Source organism: Pristiophorus japonicus, chromosome 11, assembly GCF_044704955.1.
Source record: "Pristiophorus japonicus isolate sPriJap1 chromosome 11, sPriJap1.hap1, whole genome shotgun sequence".
NCBI classification, from domain to species: Eukaryota; Metazoa; Chordata; class Chondrichthyes; family Pristiophoridae; genus Pristiophorus; species Pristiophorus japonicus.
This window is the reverse complement of record NC_091987.1, coordinates 56,963,586-56,976,334: the sequence shown is the minus strand read 5'-3', so window position 1 is coordinate 56,976,334 and position 12,749 is coordinate 56,963,586. Positions and strand designations below refer to the sequence as shown.

General features: G+C 43.9%; 1 protein-coding gene across 1 annotated transcript in view; it reads right to left on the bottom strand.

Annotated features, from left to right (window-relative positions):
- LOC139275529 (beta/gamma crystallin domain-containing protein 3-like) overlaps positions 1–12,467 on the bottom strand; it is a 54,235-nt gene extending 41,768 nt beyond the window's left edge. Inside the window, exons 1-4 of the mRNA XM_070892699.1 lie at positions 12,417–12,467; positions 9,096–9,238; positions 8,882–9,008; positions 4,419–4,451 (exon numbers count right to left, since the gene is read on the bottom strand). Of these exons, the coding sequence (XP_070748800.1) occupies positions 4,419–4,451; positions 8,882–9,008; positions 9,096–9,238; positions 12,417–12,467 (354 nt within the window). The remainder of the gene's footprint in view (positions 1–4,418; positions 4,452–8,881; positions 9,009–9,095; positions 9,239–12,416) is intronic.
- Positions 12,468–12,749: the final 282 nt, after the last annotated feature.

Below are 12,749 nucleotides of genomic sequence, written 5' to 3'. Positions count from 1 at the left end.
GACACGGGATGGGATGACCTTGGATCTGGCCTGGAGGCAGTGGCGGTTCAACAGATTCCTGTTTCTCCTGTAATTTAGCTCCACTGCAGCGGGGAGTTTGCTGAGGATGAGCTGGAGCATTGCAGCGAGGAAGATCGAGAAGAGCGTTGGTGCGATGACACAGCCCTGCTTGACCCCAGTCTGAACATGGAATGGGTTAGCGGTGGATCCGTTGGTCAGGATCATGGCTTGCATGTCATCGTGGAACAGGCGGAGGATGGTGACAAATTTTTGAGGGCAGCCGAATCGGAGGAGGGCATTCCATAATCCCTCACAGTTGACAGTGTTAAAGGCCTTTGTGAGGTCAAAGAAGGTCATGTACAGGGGTTGGTGATGTTCCCTGCATTTCTCTTATAACTGCCCCATGGTGAAGATCATGTCCATTGTGCCCCTTAGTGGGTGGAATTCGCTCTGGCAGGAGCTCTTCAGCCACAGGGTGAAGGCGATGCAGGAGGAATCTTGTAATGACTTTCCCAATGGTTGCCAGTCGGGAGATTCCTCTGTAGTTACAGCAGTCAAACTTGTCACCTTTCTTGAAGATATTACTGTCGTGACAACTTCCTCCGCTTGCCCACACCTGCTACTTCTTATTCTCATCATGTGCACTATTCTTACTGAAGGGTGATAACCCGAGCACAGATACCGAACATAATTGTTAATTTATTGTGCAGGGACTGTTCAATGAGCTGCTGCTGAAGAGCTCTGGCTAGAGTACTTCTGTTTCTTCGGCATCCTCGATGCCATTAGTGTATCCAACCCAGCGCTGCGCAGATTTATCTGCAGAACGCTTCTGCGTAGTTTTCGGTTCGTTGGCAGCAGCTTCCGGTTCGTTGGCACCAGTCACTCTGTTAGTGTTATCGCCCTTATTTTGCTGAAGGTTTTGCTCCAGTGGTAGCTCCATGCATTGTACCAATTGCAGCACAGAGTTATGTAGCATTCAGCAAACCACAAGCCATATGGGCCACTCATTTTGGGCTGTAATGGAGGAAGCCATTAGACCTGTTCAGGCAGTGGAATCATTGCTTGAAGACTCCAATGGTCTGCTTGACAAGGGCTCGAGTCAAGCCATTGTAGCGCAGTTTGGCTGCTGAGTGTGGGTTTCTGAGAGGAGTCTGTGCCAGGTGTGCAGGGATAGCTCTTATCTGCAAGTAGCCAGCACTCCAGTAGTTTTAGTCAGTCCTGCTGGCTTTGTCTATCTTCTCTTCTTCTTAGGCAGTCCCCTGGACTTGAGGATAACTTGCTTCCACACTAAAATGAGGCCTAAGGTGACTGATGAGACCATTGCGGAATTTACAGTCTCTGTCAAGGGTGGAGCATATGGTGGTTGAAGGGACTGGTGGGTGGGTTGCTTGGTTTGTCGTACGCTCCTTCCGCTGTTTGTACTTGGCTTCTGCATGCTCCCGACAAAGAGACGCAAAGTGTTCGGTGCCTTCCCGGATGCTTCTCCTCCACTGAGGGGCCTTGGGCCAGTGATTCCCAAGAGTCGGTGGGGATGTTACATTTTTTCAAAGAGGCTTTGAGAGTGTCCTTGAAGCGTTTTCTCTACCCTCCCGTGATTCGCTTGCCGTGACGGAACTCGGAGTATGGCGGGAGAAGTACTCTAGGCGCGAATCCATGACCTCATCTCTCTTATCTGGAAGGAGGAGAGCATGCTGTAATCGTGACCATCTTCCAGAAAGGTGACAAGTCCGATTACGGTAATTACAGAGGAGTTTCCCTGCTGTCTGCTGCAGGGAAAATCATTGCAAGAATCCTCTTCAATCGTCTCCTCCCTGTGGTTGAAGAGCTCCTCCCAGAGTCGTAATGCGGATTCCACCCACTAAGGGGCACAACGGACATGGAGGCCAAATTTGCCCCTTCCGATATGGCCTCTGGCTGCCCGAAAGCAGCGCAGCTGCCATTTTGGAAATTGCCCTTCCTGAGTTTTGGATCTGCGTCCGGGACCGCTCCACCCGTTTTCCCGCCGCGGTGTGCACGCACCGACCCCTTACCGACTGGACCCCTTGCGAAATTACCCCTCGGGAAATTGCCCCTTTTGAAACTTGCTCAGTGGGAGCAACCTCGTCACAGGTCAGTGCCCCCAACAGCTTTTGCTGTCGGTACACTCTCTGTGGCATGGCAGCTCGGTTGCCTTTAAAGGGGAGGGTGCACTACCGCGGCCGGCATCTTAATTTTTTTTGTCGGCCGACTGCCAGGCCTCTGGCCCGGCCGAAACCCTCCCTGGTGGCCCAGTGCTTGTCACTAAAGTGGCTGCAGAGTTCGCAGCAGCCCTCCACTTTAATTGATGGGGAGAGACGTTGTGACGCACCAGCGCGATGACCTCATCAGCGCGGTGCTGATGACTGACAGCCTCGGCTACTCCACCCCGCCCCCACTTCTGCCCTATTATTGACGGCCACTACGCCCCACCCCCATTTCTGCCCTGATGATGAGGCCACTTCCACCCCGTTCGAAAAAAATCCCCGAAGTGCTAAATTTCGATGGTTCAGCCACCCGATGCATTGGGGCGGCCAGAACACATCAAAAATGGTAGGTGCGCTTTGCTTCCACCAGAGGGCAATTTCGACCCCTTGATTTTCTTTGTGTATACATAGTATTCCATCATCGCATTTTGCACTGCGCCCAGGATGTGCAGATACTGCTGCCTGTTTTATTTAAATGGTTTGATTACATCCTGACCCTGGAGACTCGGGGCATTCTTTTCACTAACATATTGCGATTCCTGCTCCACCAATGAGATTGTTGATATTTGGGCCCACTAAGTATAATCTACTTTACCATTACATGCTATGCTTAATCTTCATTCGTATATATTCCATACTGTCATGACATAAAACTTTTCCCTTTCATAAACTTAAGTAATATTAAAGCAGGTTGATAAGAAATCCCAACTCGTTACTAAATGAATAATTAGGAATGATCTGTGACCTCTAAATTGATTATGGTCACTTATTCCTCAAACCTGGCATCTGATTAATGATTTAGGTTTATTTTATCCTTGGCTGTATCAGCTCTCCTTGGAAGCCAAGTGCTCATCTAAAAGAGAATTCAGCTTAAATTATGTAGGATTTTGATTGAAACCCAATTTTGAAGAGGTGCATATTAATGAAGGCACAGAAGCATAAAGAGAAGTGACAATAGAACACCACTGCTTGTTTCAAACATACCAAATGTTATGCTGCGGACTTGACTGGATCACCTCTTCCCTTTTGGCATCCAAAGAAGCACATCAGATGCTGGCTCAGAAAGCACAAGACAGCAAATGACGGCAAAAGGTCAAGGTGATGTGCGCAGCCATCTGATGAAGATCGTAAGGTTCTGTGACAGTTACTGTAATGAGAAGCTATTTTGATACTATACTATTGTATTCTTAGTGATTCATTTTGGGACCAAAGCCCAGTTGCTGCCGATATTATCAGATGAACATTTAATGTGTTCTTTTGTCCATTATTTTAATGGAGGCCTTAACAGATTTAAAATAAATGGTTTAACCTTTGCATTAAAATAGCACACAAAGGAATACCATGCAAAATTAATAAGCGTTTGTTTGCTATTACAGCAATTTCTAGGCTCAAAAATGTACAGTGGTATAGCAAGAATGAACTTCAAATAAGAATCATGAAAAAATATATTATTTTATTAATAGTAGATTACCACAATGAATATGATTCATCCAGCTTAGTGGGCTATATTCTCTTATCAGCAGTAGTATATGTATCAATACACCAGTATGTATATATAAAAAGTCAATTTCAAAATGTCCCAAAAAGCACCACATAAATGATCAAAAACATAAATTTTCTGGGGCACCATGACCCTTTCAGAAAATAAATCCCATACATGATGTAAACTTCTAGAATTGGCACTGCAGCACTGCATCCTATAATGCAAGAACATTAGAGCACCCTTCACTCCTTCTTAGCACAGTCCCAAAGGATCCTGCTCAAGTTAAGTTAGCATCCACCAGAAAATAAACAGGTACCAATATAGATCAACAACTGGGACAGGCATATCTTCCAATCAATACCTTTGAGATTAACACGCTGAGATTTACTGCATTTGGGGGCTCCCACTAGGGAGCGCAGTATTGAAGATAGAGTGCACAATCTCCAGGTGACTTTACCAACAATATATCATGTGCAAAAAGAAATGCCACAATTGGTTCAGAAATGTCTTAACAGATATTTCTGAGGCTAATGACATCCAACATATCAATGCTGAAGACAGTGAATAGAACAGATATCAGTGGACCAACTTGCCTCATTCACCTTTCAAACAAATTAATGCCAGTAACTATAATAAAAGTGAAGATTATTGTTTTTTAAATATTCATTCAATTAAACGAATTATTAATGTTATGCAATTAATGCTTATTATACCTGAAATTGTGCTTCATTCCCTCCAACAGGTTCCTGTAATACAATTCACAGAATATTTGTTCATCTAGTCTAGAATATACTTTATTATTTCAATACACTAAATGGTTAGTTGCTATGACAACATTTGCTGAATTTTAAAACATTGAGCAATGTTTTTTGAATTCTAGAATAAATAAATCTAGAATAAACATTTCATTTCACTGTTAAGAAATATGGATTCTATTACCACCACACAATGGTCAGTAAGAATCATTGGCTATAAAAGGAACAGGTTACGCACCACTAATCAATCTCTTATGGCATTGCACGAGGAGCACGACTAAATGTAGTATTCAGTGAAGTAGGGTTAGAAGGTGAGGAATAATTGGACCAGTGTGCATGGATACAATTCAGTCTCCATTTGAAAGAGATATTTTCAGTTCTTATTTTTGTATATTGCTATTAGAAATTTCTATGTCCATATTTATAATGGAAACTGCCCATGTGAACTTATCATAGTGAGCAGCACTGAATAAAAGTGCAGAGCCACCATGGCTGTGGGTATCTTGTGATTTTTAATGAGTCTACTAATAAAAGTGGTAACACCATCATCTATGTGGGCACTTTTTGTTTTAAAAAGAAAGTTAAATTGTTAAACTCAATGTTCTTCAATTAAAACAAGTAACCTGGAATTGGCTACTCACTGAGATACCCTTACTTCTAAGACTAGTGGATCTCCTATAGCTACATTTGCTACTTAAAACACAGCTTCCATTGTTTACAATGGTCCTGTTTCAGCCTAAACATCACAGCGGTTTGCCAGTCACTATACTGTAGCAAGTTTATTGAAGCAATGGGGTAGAAATTCGGGTGTGGCCACATTTGGGCACAGTGGGCTCAGCGTGCAATTGGTGAGGCCCGAAGTGCTCCCAATATTGGCCTCAGGTCTCATTTCCATCAAGCTGGAGTGGCATAAAGAGCCAACCGGCAAAGAGCCAATGAGGATCGGGCCGCTGCTCATGTCGCAATGGCTCTCAGATAAGTGGAGGAAGTAAGAAGCAGGGGAAATAGCGGCCGGAAAAGAGATTGGAGGCTGGGGTGGTGGGGGGGGGGGGGGGGGCGGTTTGTGGGGAAATGATGATGATCAGGGGGAGCACCGGCCATATTCTTTAAATGTGGGGCCGCGAAGAGCACTCCTGCTCCTCCTGGCAACACATTCAAGTAAGTATATCATATCATGTTGCTGACAAGAGGCACATATATTACATTTTATTAACACTAAAAGATATATATGAATATTATTCGCTGATCACTACAAAACCTGTTTAAGGAGCAAGTAATGTTAGTCATTATTTTATCCTAAAACCTCTTATTTTCAGTTATTTGCATTATAAAATATTCTGTTCTTTGATCTACCTTTCAGGTGGACTTGCAGCATTTGCTTAGTTTGCAAGTACTTTACTTGTTTATACCTCCCTCCTTCCTCCCCAAAATCTTCCTTCTTTCTCCCAGTCATAACTTCCCAGAGTGGATTTGTAGTTTAATATCAAAAAATTGCACAAGAATCTCCTTCTGACATGACACCAACATCAACCCCCCCTTAGAAATGCAACAAAAAACTCAACCCAAATATTTTTAGGCAGCTGAGTGTCTAAAACCCATCAGTTCATTTAAGAGTCTTCATAAAAATCTGAATATGAAATTACAGTTTCTTCCTTTGGGGACACCCCATTCACGTACGCCCACCATTGTCACACAAATAACCCCGTTCCTAGGATTTGGGAGGGACTCTATACCGGATGGTGCAGCACTTTCACAGGTAGGGTAGGCAGAATTTCCAAACGATGATTGAGGAATAGTTTACATCTGCTGAGCCCTGCATTACCAGATAGGACCCTACAAGTCAAGGTAAGACCCATACCAGGTCATTGGAGATATGTCTATGGGGCTAAACTTTCCTATCATTTTCAGCGGGTTCTCGGCAATTTTCTTGGTGGTACAACTGTTATTCTGTCCGGCGAAAGTTTCCCCTTTTGTTTTTCAATGGTATTGCCTAAATCTGAAAACGCCCGCTGGGACCAAACCGGCGACATACACCGCCGAGAAAATCGCCAGGGCGTAAGTTTTGTCTCAACAGAAGCCCATCCAGATTGCCGAGGGAACCGCCCTGTGAAAGCTGCTTAAACAGGGCAGTAGGTGAGTACTCTGCAAAGAAAGTTAAAGGTTATTTATTTAAAAAAAAATGTTAAATGGCAATTATGTGTAAAAGTGTCTTGGGAATGTTTCTTAACTTTCTTTTAGTGAATTTTTAAAAAGAGTTTCCCCCCTCCCTAGGCCCAACTGCAGCCTCGGACTAAATTTTTACTAAGTTTTACTTAGTTTCCCTTTAACTGCCGAGAAAACCACCAAGAATAATGGCGCAAGACCCATTTTCTCGCCGGGCGATTAGTTTTAATTAATTTTAACTTAAAAGTGGAAATTTTTGCCAGCGTTACTTACCAAACATTAACGGTTTTCCTGGGCGGGCAATCAGGCATTGAGGGGCTCTTGGGAAAGTCTAGCCCTATGACTCTGGTGAATGCAAGAGGTGAGCCCAAGGTCCAGTGAAATTTCCAACTCAAAACCCAGGCCTCAGAAGGGTTAGCCTATATGGTAGATATTGTTGCCAACATTTGTAACAAGGTGGAATGGTTTCCACTTTTAGAAATTGGGGCTTTAATCTTACCATTAATTGTTTATATTAGCATCAATGAATAGAAGTGCTAATCGCTTCAGTTTTCCAAAGTTAGCTCTCCAGGATTTTGTCAATCTTATTGTTGGAAACCTGCCCAATCAGGTTTCCCATTAAAGTGGACCGATAGCCATTTAACTAGTCGAGCAATGATCAAGGATGTTAATCTTGTTTCAGGGAGTGGAAACTAGAAAATTAAGCAGAAGAACAAATCTATATAGCCTGGTTCAATAACACGGTCATTTCTGAATGTTGAAAGGTTGGATTATAGACCCATTACATTAGAACCAAAGTATTTGCTTTTATGCATGCAATAATTTTGAGATCAGAAATAAAGAGTAAACTTCAATTCAAACTGCAAAAATTACCTGCACCATCTGCATCTGTAGCTTGTATTGCAAGTTACCTTTAAGCGAATTTCTTGGTTAGTTCTGATCCTTTTGTCTGTAATGATTTATTTAAACATCTGAACCTTGATAGTTTCTATTTTCCATGAGGGAGAATGAAACATACAGCTGAGCAACAGTTTAGTGCAAATTGGCACAGCACTTTAGACTGTTTATGGTTGTGTTTAGTCTTCAGTGGTCTGAATTTCCTGGCTGCCTTCTCCCATTAAAGGCCAACACTGAACCAGTTAATGTTCAAAACTGCATGTTGAACATATAATAGAGTGGATTTTATGGCAGAAAGCGACAAATTATGGGAAAAACATCAGAAAACCGGTGTCATGGTCAGTGAACCCGGCATGATTTTCCTTACATTGGAAACCTGACCTTTGCAGTGGAATCTAATTATACACTCCTGTTATAAAAGATTCTGAACCAGAATTGCTAATTCTGATATCCATCCAGTTCCACCAAAGAGTTTAGATATGGGGCAGCATGGGCACACTCCTGACCATAAGATGCTTGTACCATCTATCAGAGTGACCCATGTCACTGTACCCCAGAAGATGACTAACTTTGAACATCCATTTCCCTGTTCTTTTCCTGTACCCTTTAATGTTTACCTAATTCTCTGCTCGTTATCCTTCAGCCATCTCTTATCAATATAGCCACTTAACCTTTGACACCATGGACCTTAATCTTCGCCACAATGCTTTTGTGCGACAACTTTATTGAATGCTTTTGGATGTCAATAAAAAGTATTACAAAATATATACAGCACAGAAACAGGCCATTTGGCCTTACAGGTCCATGTCAGTATTCATGCTGCACACGAGCCTCCTCCCACCCTTCTTCATCGAACCCCAACACCATATCCTTCTATTCCTTTCTTCCTCGTGAGCCTATCTAACTTCTCCTTAAATGCATCAATGCTATTCACCTCAACTACTCCTTGTGGTAGCAAGTTTCACATTCTAATCACTCTCTGGGTAAAGAAGTTTCTCCTGAATTCCCTGTTGGATGAATTAGTTACTATTTTATATTTATGGTCCCTAGTCTGGTCTCGCTCTTAAGTGGAAACATCTTCTCTACATCTACCCTATCAAACCCTTTTATAACCTTAAAGAGCTCTATCAGGTCACCTCTCAGCCTTCTCTTTTCTAGAGAAAAGAGCCCCAGCCTGTTCAATCTTTCCCGATAGGTAAAGCCTCTCAGTTATGCATATCACATTTACTGCATTCCCTTTGTTTATATGCTTGGCAATGATCTTGAAGAATTCACTTAAATTAATCAAGTACGACCTGCACTTTATAGTTGACTAGGTACATAACAAACATTCACTTTTAAATTAAGGCAAAATAAATTACCAGTTGTATTGGGCGTATGGACATGATTAAGCTGTCAGTTCCTCCCCAGTCAGTATAGTTTCTGTATACACCTTTTTCTAGAATATACTGCTCTCCAGAGTAATGTTCCTCATGATACGCAACCCACCTAATATAGAGATACATTTTGAGGGTTAGTTCATTGTGAAATGGCAATTACAATAACCAATTCTAGACTAATTGAAAACGTACTTACACTCCATGTTTCACTTCGATTGACCGAGTTACTGTTCCGTATCCTATACTTTCCAAGTTTGGAATGTCATGATTGACAAAAATGTTATTGCCATTTTTTAAGGCTGCTTCTTCAAATAAAGTGATTTCAGGCTTCAAATAATCCTGGTGAAAAAGGTAGTTAAAATGTTATCACTAGTACTCGTAAACGTATTCCACACCAAATATCTGTCAGTGGAAATTGTAAACCATGGAACTAAAAACGCTGCTGACTCTTTAAAAAAAATTCATTCTAGGATGTGGGTGTCGCTGGCAAGGCCAGCATTTATTGCCCATCGCTAATTGCCCTTGAGAAGATGGTGGTGAGCCGCCTTCTTTAACCTCTGCAGTCCATGTGGTGAAGGAACTCCTACAGTGCTGTTAGGGAGGGAGTTCTGGGATTTTTGACCCTGTGACCATGAAGGAAAGGTGGTATACTTCCAAGTCAGGATGATGTGTGACTTGGAGGGGAACTTGCAGGTGATGGTGTTCCCATGCACTTGCTGCCCTTGTCCTTCTAGGTGGTAGAGGTCACGGGTTTGGGAGGCGTTGCCAATAAGCCGTGGCGAGTTACTGCAGTGCATCTTGTAGATGGTACACACTGCAGCCATGGTGCACCGGTGGTGGAGGAAGTGAATGTTGAAGGTGGTGGATGGGATGTCAAATCAAGTGGGCTGCTTTGTCCTGGATGGTGTCGAGCTTCTTGAGTGTTTTTGGAGCTGCACTCATCCAGGCAAGTGGAGAGTATTCCATCACACTCCTGACTTGTGCCTCGTAGGTGGTGGAAAGGCTTTTGGGAGTCAGGAGGTGAGACACTCACCACAAAATACCCAGCTTCTGAACTGCTCTTGTTGCCACAGTATTTATGTAGCTGGTTGAGTTAGGTTTGTAGTCAATGGTGACCCCCAAGATGTTGATGGTGGAGGATTCGGCAATAGTAATCCATTGAATATCAAGGGGAGGTGGTTAGACTCTCGCTTGTTGGAGATGGACATTGACTGGCACTTGTGTGCCACGAATGTTACTTGCCACTTTTCAGCCCAAGCCCGAATGTCGTCCGGGTCTTGCTGCATGTTGGCATGGACTGCTTCATGATCTCGGGAGTTGTGAATTGAACTGTGCAGTCATCAGCGAACATCCCCACTTCCGACCTTCTGATGGAGGGAAGGTCATTGATGAAACAGCTGAAGATGCATGGGCACTGCTCTGAGGAACTCCTGCATCGATGTCCTGGGGCTGAGATGATTGATCTGCAACAACCACATCCACCTTCCTTTGTGCTAGGTATGACTCCAACCAGTGGAGAGTTTTCCCCCGATTCCCATTGACTTCAATTTTACTACGGCTCCTTGATACCACACTTGGTCAAATGCTGCTTTGATGTCAAGGGCAGTCACCTCACCTCTGGAATTCATCTCTTTTGTCCATGTTTAGAGCAAGGCTGTAATAAGGTCTAGAACCGAGTGGTCCTGGTGGAACCCAAACTGAGCATCAGTGAGCAAGTTATTGGTGAGTAAGTGCCGCTTGATAGCACTATCGATGACATCTTGCATCACTTTGCTGATGATTGAGAGTAGACTGATAGGGCGGTAATTGGCCAGATTGGATTTATCCTGCTTTTTGTGGACAGGACATACCTGGGCAGTTTTCCACATTGTTAGGTAGATGCCACTGTTGTAGCTGTACTGGAAAATATCTTCAACAGGACAGCCGGAATGTTGTCAGGGCCCATAGCCTTTGCTATACCCAGTGCTCTCAGCCATTTCTTCATGGAGTGAATCGAATTGGCTGAAGACTGGCTTCTGTGATGGTGGGGACCTTTTGCACGTGCCGCTGGGCTCCGTCATCATTGAGGATGGGGATTGTCATGGAGCCTCCTCCTCCAGTTAGTTGTTTAATTGTCCACCATCACCCCACTTCTGACAATAAGTGTGAGGAGCTCATGGACTTCTCTGTCTCTAAGATTGAGACACTTCGTTCAGTCGCCTCTACCTCTTCCCTTCCTTCCCCTAGCCCGCCAGGCCAAACTCCTTCTAAGGAAGTCCCCTGCCCTAGCCCTGACCTCAAATCTTTCTCCAGTTTCTTTTCAATCTCCCCTTATGACCTTTCTGAGCTCATCCTGTCTATTAAACCCATTTCCTGCTCCCTTGACCCTATTCCGACCAAACTGCTGACCACCTAACTTCCTTTTCTGGCTCCTATGTTAGCTGACAGTGTAAGCGGTTCATTCTCCTCAGGTACTGTCCCACTCTCCCTCAAATCTGCCGTCATTACCCCTCTCAACAAAACAACCCTCGCTTGTCCAACATCCAGTTCTGGATGAGCAGGAATTTTCTCCAATTGAATATTGGGAAGACCGAAGCCGTTGTTTTCAGTCCCCGCCACAAACTCTGTTCCCTAGCCACTGATTCCATCCCTCTCCCCAACTTCTGTCTGAGGCTGAGATATTGATCATTCAACATGGAGGAGTATTGCTTCATCAGCTGAGGGAGACCAGTAGGTGGTAATCAGCAGGAGGTTTCTTTGCCATGTTTGACCTGAAGCCATGAGACTTCATGGGGTCCAGAGTCAATGTTGAGGACTCCCAGGGCCACTCCTTCCTGACTGTGTACCACTGTGCCACCACCTCTGGTGGGTCTGTCCTGCCAGTGGGACAGGACATACCCAGGGATGGTGATGGAGATGTTTGGGCCATTGGCTGAAAGGTATGATTCTGTGAGTATGACTGTCAGGTTGTTGCTTGACTAGTCTGTGGGACAGATCTCCCAATTTTGGCACAAGTCCCCAGATGTTAGTGAGGAGGACTTTGCAGGGTCGACTGGGCTGGGTGTGCCGTTGTCATTTCCGAAGCTGGTGCCGAGGTCAATGTCAGGAGGTCCGTCCGGTTTTATTCTTGTTACTGTTTCTTGTAGCGGTTTGTTACAACTGAGTGACTTGCTAGGCCATTTCAGAAGGCAATTAAGAGTCAACCAAATTGCTGTGGGTCTGGAGTCACAATTCGGCCAGACCGGGTAAGGACAGCAGATTTCCTTCCCCAAGGACATTAGTGAATCAGATGGGTTTTTATGACAATCTGGTAATTTCATGGTCACCATTACTGACACTACTTTTTATTCTAGATTCATTTAATTAACTGAATTTAAATTCACCAACTGCCGTGGTGGGATTTGAACTCACGTCTCCGGATTATTAGTTCAGGCCTCTGGATTACTAGTCCAGTAACTTAACTGCTATGCTACTGTTCCCGTTTTAAGGCGATGAAAGTGCAACTGACCCCATCCAAAATCCCATCACCATTTTTTACCGTTCTTTTCATACTAAGTGATTCCATCTTTTCAGTGATTTCAATCTCCATCTCAATTCACCTTACCCTTTCTCTTCTGATGTTACTGCATACCAACTGCCTCCTTAAACCCCCCTCCTCTTTCCATTCCACCCTCACCTCCAACAAGTGTGAGGAGCTCATGGACTTTTTTGTCACTAAGATTAAGACCATCCGTTCAGCTTCCACTCTGCTTTCTCATTTTCCCCTGGCCCAGCAAGCCAAACTTCTCCCCAGATGTCGCCCTGCCCTAGCCCTGAACCAGCATCTTTCTATAGTTTCCCTCTTATCTCCTCTCAGACCCTCTCTGAGCTC